Source organism: Squalius cephalus (assembly GCF_949319135.1).
Source record: "Squalius cephalus genome assembly, chromosome: 1".
Classification (NCBI taxonomy): Eukaryota; Metazoa; Chordata; class Actinopteri; order Cypriniformes; family Leuciscidae; genus Squalius; species Squalius cephalus.
In genome coordinates this window covers 49,475,257-49,493,211 of record NC_137122.1, presented here as the reverse complement: position 1 = coordinate 49,493,211, position 17,955 = coordinate 49,475,257, and the positions used below count along the sequence as shown (strand labels likewise).

Sequence of the window (17,955 nt, the reverse complement as noted above, 5' to 3'; positions counted from 1 at the left end):
ATCAATTAGAAAATGAGTGTTTCTACTGTAAATTTTGGCCCTTTTGGATTGTTTTTTTTTTAGAAATTAGGCCCTTACCAAACTATGTTATTTAATTTGTCTACTATTCATGTCAAACAGGGTGTATACATCATCACAAATAAACTTCTTCTTTTTTTTTTTTTTTACTTCACTAAATGTTATTTCCACCATTTCTCAAATCACTTTTTGTGATAAAATATCTGGCTCCATCTTGCTAAGGATAATTTATTTTAATATGTTAAACTTGCACAATTCATATTTACTTTCTTTCTTTTTTTTTATCGCTTCACACATTGCTCTTCATTGACACTTGTTTCAATGGCAACCAGGTATATACGTATAGCCTAACTTTGATAAAATTGCATTACTGGCAAAATTGTTGGTTGCTATGGAAGCTCGTTTCTGCCACAGAATAAAACATTTTAAAAGATAATTGCGACTTTTTATCTCACAATTGTGAGAAATAAACTCACAATTGCGAGAAATAAACTTTTTTTCCTCGCAATTCTGACTTTATACCAGCAATTGCGTGTTTTAAAGTCAGAATTGTGAGATCTAAACATGCAATTCTGAGAAAAAAAGTTAGAATTGAGAGTTTATTCCTCGCAATTGCGACTTTATATCACGCAATTCTTAGATTAAAAAGTCAGAATTGTGAGATAGAAAAAAAATCGCAATTACTTTTTTTATTCTGTTGTGGAAACAAGCTTCCATAGTTGCAGTGAGAACGACTTTGTAAAACAAAATTATATTTAATTAATATTGAAATGGTTTCGGTGCACACCACTTTTTGTTTAGATCAGTTTTGAAAATTCACAAATAAATAATTTTTTGTGGATTTTCATGTTGTAAGATTGAAACACAGGATCTGGGACAAGGGACAATAAAATATGTAAATTTTAAAATGCACTACCATTCAAAAGTTTGGGGTCAGTGAAAAAAATTTTATTTTATTTTTTAAAGAAATTAATACTTTTTATTCAGCGAGGATGCATTAAATTGATCAAAAGTGACAGTAAAGACATTTTATAAGGTTAAAGATTCTAGATTATAAGATTCCACAAAAATATGCAGCAGCACAACTGTTTTCAACATGGATAATAGTTCTCAAGGTTAAAGTTGACCTCTTCAGAGAGATACAGTTATACAGTAATACAGTTTTGCCCCATTTGTCACAGCAGGACTGACCCCTGTAACTCAGACATAATGAAACCGTGTTCCTATAGGAAAAGAGTCATTTGAAGGCCACTCGCTCTATAATGGCCCAGCAATAAAAGGGTTAGAATTAAACGTAGCCTTACTCTGTGCGTAATCCCATTCCTTATGCCTACGTGCATCTAAGCAAGTGCTGGTAAATTAGTGCTGGAATCAAAAGCAGAGGAGGTTCCTTTCGGCCGACTCCGTGACCTGCCGCCCGCACCTCCTCCTGAATAATTACAGGCCCACATCTCCACACGGCAATTACAGAGCATTTCCACAAGGATCAAGAAGCTCTCTTTCTCTCACCCACATCTGATTCTCGCTCCCACATTCATCTGCTCTTTCAAAGGCCACTCCTGAGATATCACTCTCTTCTCAGTTTTGATAGATATTCGACACTAAGTCATTCTGACCTTTCCAAATATCATTTTAACTTTCAACATGTTTTGGACTTTCGTCAACTGTGGGCTCTTTCATAACCTGTGGGTTGATTTTTTTTTTTTTTTTTAACTTTTTATTTTTGTTAAATGGTCACGTTAAAACCTTGCTATGCCTCAATCACATGTCAAAGCTGAATTTTCAGCATCATTACTCCAGTCTTCAGTGTCTCATTATCCTTCAGAAATCATTCTAATATGATGATTTGATGCTCAAGAAACATTTCTTATTATCAATGTTGAAAACATTGAATGGAAGGTTCAAAAGAACAGCATTTATTTGATATATTTTGTAGCATTATAAATGTCTTTTCTGTCACCTTTGATCAATTTATTCATGGTGTTTTATGTCACAATATCCTTGTAAACACAGTCGGGTATGTCTTAAGTGAACGTAAACAGTTGAGAAAGATAATGGATGTGTAACAGTATATTGGATCAGTGCATTGGATCAGTGCGTCTTAAAGTGACAGCAGCCTATATCCCTGCTCCCATGTGTCATTAATGTTAAGGATTTTAATAAGGATGTCTATATTTTTTATATATATATATATATATCTCGATGTCTAATCTATATTATTTCTAAAAAGTATAAATCAAATTGTTTTTATTTTACATTTGATTTCAATTTCTGAGATTTGTTCAGTTGTATTTATTTGTGCTAATTGTTAATTTGCGTATTTGTTCTTAATGTATTACTGACTATACTTGTCTTTAATAATGTTTGAAAATGTGTATTAGTCAAGTTCATTAGTTGGTTGTCCTTTAGGCCGCTGATTTTTGTTCATGGTATTCAACTGCAAAAAATTGTTTTGCAAAAAGACAGAATAAATATGTTTTTTTTTTGTTTTGTTTTTTTTATTAAGGATTTTCAAACAATACAAACATCGAAAAACAAAGACAGACAAGCAGACAAGCAAACCCCAAGCGCTGCAAATTAAATAAAATGTACAAATGTGTCTGTTTACAAAAAACAAATCAAAACAAGAGAAGCCAAAACTTTCTTAAAATAAAATAAATCAAGATTTGTGTAGAAAGGATTGGAGAGGATCCCAAAGACTCCTGAATTTGTCCTGTTTGTGGCTGAGGTCATAAGTTAATTTCTCCATAGGAAGAAAGGCTGACAGCTGAGAAATCCACATAGAAATAGTAGGGACCGGAGATGTACGCCAATTTAATAGTATGCATTTCTTAGCCAGGAATATAAGGGTAGTAAACAGAGGTTTGAAGTCTGAGTCAAGCAGGTCTTTAGGAATGTTATTCAGCAAAAAAAGTGAGGGAGATAAAATAAAACGTTTTCCTATTATCTCCTGGATTGCAGAATGAACCCCTTTCCAAAATGGTTGGATATGAACACAGGACCAAAATACATGAAAAAATGTGCCCTTACAAGTCTTGGTCGGAACAACCTGGGAACATTTTATGCAGACGAACAGGTGTAAAATAAATTCTGTGAAAGAATTAAAAATTTTGTTCATGTATGGAAATCGAGGTGCATTTTGGAAAAATACCATCACAGATCCTGGTCCAATCTTCGGGGTTAAACAGAACTCCTAGGTCCCGTTCCCACAGTGGTTTAAAAAAATCGTAAACATGAGGAATCAGAGTAAGCTAGTAAGGTATAAAATTTGGAAATAAGCCCTTTGAAAGAATTAACTGACAATATGGTTTCTTCCAATTCTGATCATTTGAATCGAAATTTGTTTCGCTTTATAAGAGACTCTATAAAATGCCGCATTTGAAGATATTTGAAAAAGTCTTCTGAGGGTATGTCAAACTCTGATCTAATTTGTACAAATGATCTCAAAGTTTCAGAGGTGAACATTCCTGAGAAATCAGACAGACCCCTAAAAGTCCAGTCCAGCAATCCAATGCTCCTAATCTGAATGGGAAAGTCCGGGTTCAAAGCTAGAGGGGAGTGAATGGATATATTTGAATAAATATGTTTGATATCTAAATGTTTGACTTCATTTTATTTCCAATTTTCCAATTTCCGATTCCAATACTTACCATATTGGAATCAAAAGTGGGAATCAATAAGAATCGGAATAGATAAGCAGAATCAGAATTGGAATCGGAATCGCTAAAATTCGAATGATTTTGAAGACCCTACCAGTTTTCTTTTGCAGTAGGTACGTGGCGTATTGAATGGAGTAGTTTAATGATCAGGGGACACTGAGTCCTGAGCTCCTAATTAAGTTCTCAAAAATAAATCAATCAGCGTGTAATCTGTAGAGGAAGAGACACTCTCAGATGTTTCCATGGAAACCATCAGTGAGCTGCGGGAATATGAAGTGTTGTAACAGGGTCAGGAGGTTATGCGTTGAAAGCGCTGTCTACTAACATCACCTACGTTCTGAAGCAAAGACGCATCTGTCCAGCTCAGATGCCTGTGTCTCTGGTTCATTTAATTAGGCTAATTAAATCTAGATACACAGTTGTCTCAGCCTATTAAATTGTATTGATCGCCCAAGCTGCTGCAACAGGATTGCTTCCTCTTCTTGCATAATGTTACATTGACTGTGTTAGTCATAAAGGATTTGTTCGTCTTGTTCTGACTTAATTCTGATTTGAAGTTGTTGTAATTAAGCAAAAAGTCTCAGTGGACTAAATATCATCACTATTGGAGCGCCAACGGACCAATCAAATTAAGGGACTGGAACTAACCGTTCAGTGGCGATAAACACACACCTGTGACCACACATTCAGTGTTAATGCAATTTGCTATGTTGCTCTGCAATCTTAAACATCTTCTAGTTTTGAAACTTTGGTGTTTCTTTTGGGTGTTTCTTCATTTAGGGACACTTTTAGGACTTTGAACGTTTAGAAATGAACTCTCTGAAAACACATTTCACACTAGTTTGTTACCCAACCACTACAATGGACACTACAGTGGACACTGGTGGATCATCCTATATACTGCCACCAAGTGGCAAGTCGTTGTACTTGGAATTTTTTTCCCCAAACCAAGATGGCCGACAGGCATTGAGAAATGCCATTCCTTCTATCCTAGGAGACTCTTGCAGAGATGTTGTAACATCTAGGCGTCGTATAATTTTTCCAATTTTCCAAGTATTGATTTTAAATTGGGAGGAAATTCTGATTAATCATCTTTCCATTAAAATGGACATCATGCATCACTAGCTATATTTCAGCTACAATTCATACTATTACTGTGACTGTTGTTCTTAAATACTTCATCTGCTGTATTTGTTTTGGCTGTGAAAACGTATTTGTGTTATTAAAATGTAATGTGCAGTTACGTCAAAAAGTAATCTGATTACGTAATGCATGTTACTTGTAATGCATTGCTTTACTCGTAACATCAAAAAAGTAATCTGATAATGTAATGCATGTAACCTGTAAGGCATTACTTTACTTGTAACATCAAAAAGTAATCTTATTACGTTATTGCATGTTACTGCTCATTTCAGATGAGATTGAAAACACCTGATCAACCAGTTTTTTTGTGTGTTTTTTTTAATCACATGCTTTGCATCGTGCCTCACAGCTCTTACCCATGGCAAAAGGCAGCCATACAGCCAGACTTTCCTGTGTTTATTTCCATTTGCTCAGAGAGTCGAGGACGTTTGTTGTGCATTGAATGTAATGCAGCATGAAGGTTTCTTGTCATTTCATGTGCATCTGAACAACAAGGCTTACTCCAGAAGCTCTGTGGTGCGGTCAGGCCAGTGAAGTGCATGCATTCTGGGAATTCCTACACATAATGGGAGGATCGTTAAGGACCCTTCAACCACTCAATGGTTTTAGCATGACAGTGTGTTCCATAAAGTTCAAGCCTTGTTTGAGCACAAGACAGCAAGTTTGAAAGAGTTTGCATGGATTTTCTATGGTTGTTCTTTAACCAGTGATGATATATTAGTGCTTTGCATGCACTCTCGTTTGGTGTCTTCTTTACTCATTAAATGGGCTGATGTATAATTTTTAACTCTCAATGGATTATTTTTAAATGGTAACTTACAGTCTTTGCATGATCAAAGTTCTCAGTTGATGGGTCGTGACCCAAACATGGGTCACAGGTCTGTTCTGGGACAGTATTTTAGCACAAGGAACTAGTATTGAACACTTCTTGCTGTTGTTTATGGATTTATAAAATTGTCATTTTTGGTTACTTTTTGAAGTTTTTCCAAAAAATTTTGTTTTTTGTGAATTTTAGTCCATATGTGTAGCTTTAAGGCTATTTGTATCCTAGTGTCCTCTTACAACCTGAACATTTTTAGGAAATATTTATGACATCAGAAATATTGTTGACTACATTTGCAGAGTTTTTTTGGTGCAGTCAAATTCTCTCTCTCTCTCTCTCTCTCTCTCTCTCTCTCTCTCTCTCTCTCTCTCTCTCTCTCTCTCTCTCTCTCTCTCTCTCTCTCTCTCTCTCTCTCTCTCTCTCTCTCTCTCTCTCTCTCTCTCTCTCTCTCTCTCTCTCTCTCTCTCTCTCTCTCTCTCTCTCTAGCACCACCTGCAGAAGTCTTCGAAATGCCCCTCCCAAACTACTTGTATCAATTGGACAGCATAGGCTTATTAGAAAAACATGCCTCTACCTGTATTCAACTTCTTGCACAATACTATGTTATGATCACAAAACACTTTTACCACAGTGCTTGAATTGTAAACTAATACATTCTGATGTTTTACCACATAACCACTTCCAAATATTTGGCTTTTCTTCACTCTGGTACGAGTCCCGTAGAACACGTGTAACGATAAAAAAGACTTGTAGAAGCAAGCTAAAATGGCATGGTTGCTTCAGCAAAAGCGGTCATCTCATGTTAAACTTTTAAAGCCACTCACCAGACATTTCATTTTCAAACAGTGCCGATACAACCAATGTAATAAATCGTTATACGTGTTCATCTCTTTTAGATAAAACTAAACGTACTTTTAGTGCCACTCGTTGGACATTTCACTTTGAAAGTGTCATGAAACGGAATTGTGGCCACAGTTTTCCAATGATCTTGGGTTTTAATGGTAAATATGTAAGAAGACTGCATTTGCAAGTGATTTTGTGGAGGTTTTAATCATCTAGCTCAGCATATTGGGGCTGTGCAGTTCATGGTAATATGAACAAATGCTTGTTTTAAGTAATTTTTATACTGTAAACAATTTTAATCTTTTGTTTGGTCACCGCTTGATGTGCAGTGTCAAAACTTGGTTGTAAACACAATGTGAAGTAACACCCACATTGGCATGCTTGTTTTTAGGAGTACATGTCGTTGAGCCTGAATTAGGGATCGAAACTGAGACTAGATTTGTATTGCATATTGAGATTTGTAAGCCTGCATACAGCCAAAACACAGATAGAGAGAGAGAGGGTGAGGATGATCCTGCTTTTTTCAGCCCCTTGATGTGATTAAGACAGGGGTCTGATGGGAGGGGGGTTGGAACAGTACGCTAGTCATTTTACTGATACAGTCGCTGTACTCCGCACATTCCTCTCTGATTGCACACACCATGTGCTCCGTCTGCCGAGAGCCCATGCACAGACCTCTGCCGCATTAGATTAGCACTGCCAGCATGTTGTCAAGCGCAAGGCCAGCTGTTGTTGGGTTCTGAACATTTGTAGTGTCAATCATTTATTAAGCCTCAAAAAAAAGCAGAAACGCATTCAAAGGGAAACTTTCTGACTCTATATTTTATGTTGGAAAAATATCCTTATGGAAAAAGTGCATTTTGTTTTTGTTTTTTTTATGTACAATTTTCTAATATTACAGATGGAAGGCAATAATTACTCCTTTGTGATCAGACCCTTTAGTGAACCCAAATTCATCTTCAGTCTGTTTTCAATAACTTTTTGATAGCAATGGCTTGTTTTGCTTCAAAAGAATTAGATTTATGTAAGGGATAATGTATGATCAGCTGGTCATAACCGTAAAATACACCCAGACAGTGTGATCAGGGCCCCAAGAAGAAAATAATTCACATCTGCAATGATGTCTTATCTCTCCTCCAAGACTTGTTTCCACCTAAATGCCTCTTGGAGTGTGTTTAAGTAACATTTTCCCTTTGCCTTTATTGCTAACACTTTATTTCCTTTATTTCTGGCTTGTCAGTGTTAATGTCAGTTATTAAAGTTAACATTGGGTTCCCCAGTGCACCATAAATGCTGGGTGGCGTTGGCAATGGTTGCCTCAGTCGGAAATCAAAAGGGTTGTAGGTTTTAACCTGGAAGTAGTACATGATGTGGTTTTATTTGGAAATAATAAATGGATGTACTTGTTGCACCTTTTATATCTTTTTTTTTTCCTACTCGTTGACAATAAAAAGAAGCTTTTTTGTCAATAATTCAACAAAATTATGGTACTTCACAGTAATTGATGTTCAGTAGTTTTTGATCATATACAGCCAAAGAAAGATTATTTATAAATCAGTGACATTTTCTGGAAAGCTTTATTGCTATTCTTCAATTGTACACAAAATTTGTACAATCAAAATTGAATTGACACATAGGCTACCATCCTTCTGCCACAATTCTTTAAATGACACGCCTCAGAAATATGAGGCTCAAAGGCAGCTCAAACAGCCAAGTACAGTAGATATTTTGACTCAACCTAAACTTAAACTGAACAACCCAGGTTCACCGGAAAAATGTGCCTGTGGCGTCATTTCTGCTAAATGTTACGTTGCTTTTTTCACATTTCATGACACTTTCGATGTGAAATGTCCAGTAAGTGGTGCTAAAAGTATGTTTAATATTCCCTGAAATAGATGAACATAAATCTGGCAGCGCTTTATTATGCTGATAATTGTATATTGTCCGTCTTTATTAGTCAATAATCTGCCCTTCTAATCATGATTTGTGTAAAAAGGAATAGAAATGGTTGGTGTTTTACCATCTCTAGAGTTTATTTCGGATGAGCTCAAAACTTTGATGAATTGTATGAATAGGTACATTTTTGGAGTTTTGCAAAAATGTAGGAAGAGGCACTTGTTTCCAGTGAGCTTGTGTTGCAGCTAAATACTGTAATAATGATTATTTATTTAATGTGCGGCCCTCATTTTTCAAAGAAGTGGTTGCACTGTTAGCATTGTGGTGTAATATCTCAGTTTGTTTACGCGCTTCGTTGAACCCATAAACATTTTAATAGCCTACTCAAAGTAAAGCTCAAAATCTGACTTCGATTGCCTACTTTTGCTGTTTTATCTGGCCAGATTTATGTGGTATTCTCTGTCACAGTTTTTACTGTCGCTTTCTTGCCTTGTCACTAAAGTGAAGGTGTTGCACACGCGTCCCCCTTACAGAGAGTCAGGAATAACCAAGCTCTCAGACAAAGTGTATGCTGGCCTCATATTCCAATTAGCTCTTGCAATTAGGCTGGCAGATGTAGCACACGAGGACTGGGATGATAAAATTAGCAACACTGACAGCATTTAGAAAAGAAACCACCTAAGCCCCGCCCAGTCCCTCTGACCTCACTTGTGATTCACAAGTTCAAGGTGTTAGCATTAGCCCAAGCTAATTACACCTAGCTGAAGTGACACTAGCATTTGCAGAAAACCTTATTTTTTCAGTGCTGAGTGGTGTGTTTGTGACAGTTAAACGGCCTCATTTTTGTAGGTACTGGAGTGCTGACTACAGCTTTTTTCCTAGTGAGCTGTCTTGCTGTCTTGCTGTCTACTGCTTACATAGACAGATGTCTTCATAGGCAGCATTTTAACTGAAAAGGCACCTCATAAGTTACTGAAGCGCAATGCGGTACTAAAATCACATAAAGAGAACACTACTGATTCGAATAGAATTTAACGTTAGCATGTTGCTAAGCTCATGTACTCCAATACACATAAACATACATTACACACACAAAGTGGGTATATAAATAATATAAATATAAATATTACGTAAGTATATTTTTAAACTTGGATATTTTTCACTGAGCTCAACCCATGAACTATTTTAATCTGATTTCAGATTCTGAAAGTTCTGTGTACATGATCCCTAAATGTTGCATTCTGATCCACATATTTGTTTACATCTGCATTACATGAGCGGTCGCTATGTTCAGAACCGGAGAAAGTCACTGTCCACAATGTCACCAGAGTTACTGCAAGTATAATTGTCATGTTTGCCTTGATTATATATTTAATAAAAAAGCTGGCATATTTGTCTGAATATTTGTCTCCTCCACTGACCAGTTCATAAGAGGTGAGATGTCAATAAACGTATGCATATGAACTGAAGATTCTTTAAGATCGATTTAGATGTTTTCTGTTTTTTCTGTCCAATTGAGCCATTAATTCGATTATATACTGATTATTTGGGTGCATGTAAATGAAGCTACAGTACATTCTTGGATTGCCTTCTCTGCAAAATGTACATGCAGTGCTTCATATTTTGGCCAAAACTAGGTGAATCCAGTAGAAGATTTCTGCCTTTGTTTAGGGAAAGCCTTGGCATCAGGAGCATGTATGTGGTGTCTTAAAATGCCATCTAGGTAGGCAGCTTGCCAAGTTTTGGAACAGAGCCTACTTCAATACTGTTCTATCATTCCAACGTCAGCGTCGCCCAATTTTGCTCTTGATTGCAGGAGTGCCATATGAGCGCAGACCTGGTCTCACCTATTCGTTATGTAAACCACCCACATCTAGCGCCAGGCTCTTCTCTTCTCTACCTCTCTTCATTGCACCTTATCTCTCTATTTTTATTTTTATTGCCCTCACATGTTATGAGGATGTAGACGTGTCTTTTTAATGAGGAATGCTGGCAGGGCGTTATAAAGTAGTCACCAAGGGAATAGGGAAGGTACGGGAAAGAGTCAGAGGGTAGGTAAAGATAAAAAAAAATCCCTTGAAATGGAGAGAGGTCTTTCATCCTTTAGAGAAGAGAACTGTACTCCTCAGTGTCACAGTGTACTCTCCACTTATCATCTTCTTCCAGAACATTTCATACCTTATCTTGCTGTTGTGCCAAAGCTTGCTAACTGGCATTAAGACGCAAGAAGCCCCCAAAAAAACTCTTGCAATTTTTTTTTAATGAATATGTATTTTTCCTTCACTCTTTCTTTCTTTCGATCTAATGGAGCTCCTGAGGTGACTGATTTTGCTGAGGCACTGCCGCCTACTCTCCGTCAGGTGCAGACCCACTTTCAGAGCTGCCCAGAGAGTGTGGCAGGAGCAGGAAGGTGACCTGTGACGTCAAGCCACTGAAGCCTGGGGAACAGGTCTTATTGTCGCTCAATCGAAGATTCAGAGCTCATTTTGCTCCCAGACTTCATTTATTGTAGGACACATTGATATTTTTGAAGGTTCAATGAAATATTGGCTGAAACATTTGTCAGACTAGTCTTTGAGTAGTTTGGTGCCTATTAATACCTGACCTAAATCATCTTGTTATAGAGTCCGTCCAAATATGTCTTCCATTCCAGGCATCCGAGAGCGTTTTGACCTGGTATTTCTCCATCTGTTGACATGCTCCTGCCTGTATTTGGCTTCTCTATGTGATGTGTGTTGACTGATTGAACACCATCTACCCTGCCTAAAACTGTCAAAGATGCTTGATACTGGGTTGGACCAGTGGATTTGGAGGTCTTTTTTATATTTGGCCAATTAGCTACTACTTATTTTGTGACCACTTGGTTGGGTGCCACTGGGTTCCTAATAAATCACCTAATGCTTAGCTACTTAATGTCGTCTACCTTATTGAGTTGTAAATTTGTAAACAGGAAGTTGTATTTAAAGGACAATTCCGGTATTTAACACTTTGAGTCTATTTTGTAGTTCGTTTTGGAAGAACAAGAGTGGTGGATAAAGAAATTTTGACAATGGTTCCTGTCGCAACTTTTTGACTATTTTAGATTTGCCCATGCTCGCTTTAGAATGGGAGTCAATGGCCATGCACAAACATGCCCTTAAAACAACCCTTAACGTTCGTTTTCAAAACTGTGCAACTCACCGAGTGGTTAGTGGTGTTCGTTGATGATTAAAAACAAGTAGCGTAGCGAAATACAGTTTCTGTCGTGTTTTATTTGGCATTTTGTAAAATCCATTGATTTCCGTTGGAGGACACTTTGCTCGTTGATATTACTGCGCTACCGGAAACGGAAAGGATGCTGTTTACATTTGATTGTAGTCTTTTAGGTCTTTCCGCTCGGTTCTCTGTCTCTCAGAAGGCTAGCGTGAGCAGAGCAACAGAAGTTGCGGAAGAGCGGAAGTTTATACGCGGTTGTGAGGTATCTGAAAAAATAGTTCCACTATAGAAAAATAAACAGATTGAAATCATATATTGCGCCGATATATTTGTTTTTAATCATCAACGAACACCACTAACCACTCGGTGAGTTGCACAGTTTTGAAATGAACGTTAAGGGTTGTTTTAAGGACATGTTTGTGCATGGCCATTGACTCCCATTCTAAAGCGAGCATGGGCAAATCTAAAATAGTCAAAAAGTCGCGACAGGAACCATTGTCAAAATTTCTTTGTCCACCACTCTTGTTCATCCAAAACAAACTACAAAATAGACTTAAAGTGTTAAATACCGGAATTGTCCTTTAAAGATTTGTTTTGACCTTTCCCCTTCATTTAATTAGGAGAGTAGGAAGGTAGTTAGATTAGTCAGGAAGTGAAGTGGGAGAGAGGGGGGGATGGGATCAAGATGGTAGACAGGACCACGAGCCAAGAATTTAACTTGGATCATCTAGGGCGCAACCTGTGTCAGAGTTTGTAGTACGCACAATATGGCAGAATAAGTCCCGTCATCTAAATAAGAGCCAATCAGCTGTTGTTAAAGCCATCGCATCACTGTAGCTACTGTTAGATGCTTATGTTAGACTTGTGCTTAGGACTGCACATGCACATTGCTGGACCAACCTGAAATATACATCGTTTTACTGCTATTTGAGTGTAAGAGATTTGTTTTATGAGATTTGTCGCTGTTTTTTAAATGTGAGTTTGGCAAGCAGTTTTTGAATTTTGGCATTTCCTCATTCAAATAGATCATAGATCTGTAGATAGATCTGTCATAGCTGCCTGGAGGCGTTGCAATTTTCCTTGAAAGAGACTTTTGTGTGAAATTCATAGTGTTCAAAAGCAGTAGGCGAAAAGTACCCGGATGACCGACTACTACTGCCAAGATTCTGAAGTTTGCATCCAATGGACACTTTACTATCCCACGGCCACGGGAGAGGATTTATGAATGGCAGTGAAGCGACACAACTACGCTATATGTCACATGACAATGACAGCAATGACCAATGTTGTACATCCGGATTACATTCATACTACACACATTCATACTATTACACACTTTCTGAACAGTCGCGAAGTATTCAAAAACGTACTCAGAGAGAATGTGATTTTTGAACGCAGCCAGTGACTCTTTTGGGGCTCATATTTCCCACAAACCCTTGTATTATAGATGAGGCGGAGTTTGTGGCTGCTCTGTTGACTTTTTTTTTTTCAGTTGAAGAAAATGGTGAGGAATGCATTGTCAAAGCTGCCACAGCCATTTTTAAATGCTTGAACCTTAAATGTTAATTAGTAATGGATTTTATGGTCATGGTCACATTAGCTAGATGCTAATGCTACAAGCAAACTTGTACTCTGCATGTTAAGGGCATATATGTAATTGTATGTCGTGGTAATGTGCCAGGACAGGGATTGAGATTGAGGGTCAAACACTGACCAATAGTGATGTTAACTGTGAAATACTGGCTAGATTTGGACAGTTTTTTAGTAGGAATGGTCATAAGGTTCCTGTGAGGTGTTACAGGCTGCTGTATTGGATTTAGTTATTCGTAGTGAATTTTAGAGAACGAAGCAGGGTTCGGTGTTGTTGTGCTGTCAGCTTCAGGACTTTGTTAACCCTAAGGCCCTGGCAGACTGTGGCTGCTCTAATTGGAGGAAGCCCTGAAGGGGAAGTGGATGGTGCTCAGGGTGCTATGACAGATGCCCACTCGAGTGAGCCTCACTGAAGGATTACAGCATGATGAGGCGGTAAAGTGTTTATTTTGGTTGCACTAGGACCGGAGCTTCGAGACAATTTGCCCTGGCTGCATATGTGCCCTGCCCTCTCAGAAACACTAGACATCCCAGCCCTTCCTTAAAACTCACTGTTTAAACTTCCTGGCAATTTAACAAGCCTAACTCGCACACTGGCACTTCAAAGCAAAATATGTTCATTAACTCCTAGCATATGCGTCCTTTCCATCTCTTTTACTTTCCCGCATCCTCTTTAATAGCCTCAAAGCCCTGAACAAAATGTCAAAGCTCTTTGCTCACCCCCGAATGAGTGTCTGCTTCCCTCCCACAAGAATAATCACACTCTGTTTAACACAACATGGAATGATGGGTGGTGTGAATGAGGGATGATGCTGTGGACAGTTTTGCATAAGGGAAAATGGAAGCGTCCTTGGTATGTTTGTGTGTGTACAGATGCACAGCCCCTGCTGAAAAGATGGGGCACCATCATATGCTGTGTTTAGATGTTTTTTGGTCAGTCAGCTAAACTAGAAGGTACTAATCAGCCTAAACCAGCATGGAAATTCATGTCTAATCAAGTCTTTTCAGCAGGGGGGCTGAATGGAGCTAGACAATGCTACACACTTACAGTATAGGTAGCTGACAGCATGATCAAATGAGCCAAGCATTCAGTAAACAAGCTAAAGCCCGGGACACACCAAGTCGACGTCAAAGAACTAGCGGCGACAAAAGCTGACTTTGCTGCGTCTCGGCCAAAAAACACGGTTGAACACACCAAAAGGACTAAAGGCGACTGTCAACTAGGACGTGCATACTGCGCCTGCGTGTAAGTAAATATCTGTCTATTTCAGCAGGTATCAATAGTCTATTTTTTGTCATTCAAAAAGGGAAACCGAAACTAGGCCTGCAGATATACAAACCTTCAACAAAGCGCTTGCTTACCATTTTGAATATCAATCACGCTGATCACTTTCTTCGTTCCAGTTGGCTCATGTTATTATGAAAAAATGCATGCATTTGAATGCTCAGGTAAGATGTCGTATAATTAGAACAGCCTTCTGTCCGTTCCATCTTGGCTTCTCTGCTCGCTTTCGTCACTGTCGCTTTTATTCTCGTGCACTGACTCGTTCGCTAAGATAAACAGCCAATCAGTTCTCCCTCTCAGCGACAGCCCAACGCCGATTGAACGTGCTGAATCGGCCAAAAAATATATTAAAAAAACATGGACCAAAGACATCTAAACGATATGTGACCCTTAAAAGGACAGAATGCTCAGACATACCTAGTTTTTCTCATCATAGAAGCTACGTGCCCATTACAGTTTGGTACAGGCTTCGAAAATGCTGTCTCCTTGCAGGAGATCTTCATTTGTGCGTAATGGAATTTCCTGGTGCTGCTTTGACTCGTATCAAATGTTTAATATTGGCTTTTTTGCTATAAGCTTTGTAATGTTGATGCATCCTTAGTGATAACACATGCACACTTAGCATGTTACAATTCTGCTCTTTAAAGGGGTGGTATAAGGCCCCTTTTTACAATATGTAACATAAGTCTGTTGTCCCCAGGGTATATATGTGAAGTTTTAGCTCAAAATACCCCACAGATAATTTTTTACAGCATGTTAAAATTGTCCCTGAGGGTCAGTAAAAACACGTCGTTTCATGTGTGTGTTCCTTTAAATGCAAATGAGCTGCTGCTCCCGGCACATAGGGCGGAGCTTCAAGAGCTTGTGTGTGTGTTAGCAGCTCCAATTACGCAGACAAGCACTAAAATGTCAGAACTGTTCTGCCTTTTATGTTTAAACTTGAGTCGGACAATGTTGGAGAGACTCAAGAAGAAGTGACAACATGTTGATTGCAACAGGCCATTTCTGAATGGTTAGTTGATTTAATTTATGTTGCTGATGTGGAGTTAACTATCTTCAATTAGCATTTTCTGTCATGATAATCTAAAAATTGTGTGGGAACTGTTGTAAGATGCCTAAAGAGTGACATGCTATTGCATTTGTGTTAAGTACTGTATTGCATGTGAAAAGACGGATGCGACAGCTTGAGCAGACTCACAAATGTGCTCTACTGCAACAACTCTTCCTCTTCTCAACATGGACTGCGTGTTCCCGGGGGCGGGGTTTATGTAAATTTTAGGCTTTGTGATGTCACTAACCCGGGAGGAATGTCGTGTTGTCCCTACCAGCCGTTTGTTGTAGTCCTTAAAAAACGATTTCTTTAAAAGCAAATATCTTCCTTTGCTTTGAACTTTGAGCATTGTAATTTTGCAGATGTTGTTTAACATTACACACTAACTAAAGTTTAACACCCCTTTAACACAGCTTTCCATCTCTTGCAGGGCATCATGGAACAATACAATCCCTGTTTGCGGAATTTCATCGCCATGGGGAAGAACTACGAGAAGGCTCTCTCCAGTAAGTAACGCCCACATCACATCTCCAAACGTCCCCCGTTTCATCCATGTTCAGTCAGCTGTCCAAACCCTCCACGCCTTCCCATCCTCCTTTAATGCCACTTCATTTGAAGATGATGACAATGTTTGTCATCCTGTCATTCAGATGGCCACACAGCCTTATCAACTCTCACACAGCCCGAGACACCTCCTGAGCTCAGATGGGCCAAACACAAACGCTCAGCTGATGAGGGCATTCAGAGAGGAGATAATGTGTCCTGCCTCACTGATGATTTGATATTTAGCCATTAGACCGAGGAACAATCAGACGACTTTGAAGGCTTTGTGCAGTAGGTGACTGATGAAAGCCAGACAATTGCCCATTGATGTCTGCATTCACATTGGCAAATGTAATCTTGCTCCGGCAGCCGTGGGTGTACAGTGGCTGTAAAACATTTATGGTGATGTGTAGGAATACACCGTAAAGGAAAATCCCAGATTTAGCGGAAGCTCAATCGACAGCACCGGCTTTGGAAAAAGAAAATTCGGCCTCTCCCTTCTTTTCCTTAATAAAGGTAGAAATCTGGGTTACATTGAGGCAATTACAATGGAAGTGAATGCAGAACATTATTTCACCAAGTGCAATGGTTCAACATCTTGGTTGATCCTGGAACAACATTTCAATCAACCAATCAGATTTGACGGCCAAATTTACAGTTGATGTCAAGTTTAGGCTTATAACCAGGGTTAGGTGCTTCTTCATCAGTGTTATTCACCATCATTTCCCTCTGATTTTAGGGAGAAGTTATGGATCGTGTTAGGTTTCAGGGTAGGGATATGGTTTGGACTAAATTTTCGGACAGGAATGTTGTTCCAGGATCATCAAAATATGTTGCCCCAGGAACGCGTCTAACTTGGCAAAATCAGGACGTGCGGAAGGAAATGGGGCCAATCTATAAACTTTAAAATTCTCCCTGTTCTATAGTATAGCCACAAAATGTAAATAATGTGAGTGTAACATGGTTTTAACATGGTTGTGAAAAAGTCACTTAAAATCACCTTTTCTGTTTAAATTTCCATCTTTGTCGCCATGACAACGCAATATCATATACCATAAAATGACTGTAAAATGATTTAAAGAGTTTTACAGCTCAAATAATACACACATTTTACAAAGTTATTAATGTCAGTGCTTTTATAAAATTATTAGCTTAATTTTTCTGCTTTTAAATCCTCCAAAAATGTCACTCCCGTTGTAAGTGCTCTCACTGTAACCTTGATTTTTGCTTCTTTTTTTCTTTTTTTTAAGAAAACAAGGGACTTTTTTTTTATGCTGTAAAAAAAAAATTTTACTTAAGGAAAACTTTTTTTAATACAATTAGTTTAGGTCGCTGCAACAAGTGAAGCAAAATGTTTTTTTTTTTGTTTTTTTTTTGCTGAGCCAACTTAACAAATGTAAGTTCCTGTGTCATATAAGACCGACAGCATTCTAACATGCACCATTGCTGGTTAGCATGACACAATTAAATTTAAGTTGCCTCAACTATTTTTGGAGTGCAGTTTCAATCATCATAATATGCAATGTATAGCATGAATAAATAAGAAGACACTGGTGTCAGTACTGGTATTAGTATAGTTATTGCTCACTGGGTGAAGCAACTAAACTCACACTATAACTATATCCTGAAGTGTGAATTGGCCTTTAAAGAGTCACAAAGGAAACCTGGGCTACCCATAAATCCCAGCACCCAACCCACTGGGGGGATTTATGTAAAATCTGTGAGACAGACTGCCCTTTAAACTCTTGAGCATTAAAGACAGATTGGCTGAGGTGGGTGAAAGAGTCTTATCCTCAGAAAGGGGGTACACAAGGGTCCATATGCTTCAGACATCTATCCACTAGTAGCAAGAAGTTCTAGAGCAAATAATGCAGCAGTTGGGTAGAGAAGAGCTTGGGTTTTTGCCGTA

General features: G+C 38.3%; 1 protein-coding gene across 12 annotated transcripts in view; it reads left to right on the top strand.

Annotated features, from left to right (window-relative positions):
• baiap2a (BAR/IMD domain containing adaptor protein 2a) overlaps nucleotides 1-17,955 on the top strand; it is a 98,960-nt gene that overhangs the window by 9,561 nt on the left and 71,444 nt on the right. For all 12 annotated transcript variants that reach the window (XM_079868456.1, XM_079868458.1, XM_079868455.1 and 9 more), the window contains exon 2: nucleotides 15,934-16,009. In XM_079868456.1, the coding sequence (XP_079724582.1) occupies nucleotides 15,934-16,009 (76 nt within the window). The remainder of the gene's footprint in view (nucleotides 1-15,933; nucleotides 16,010-17,955) is intronic.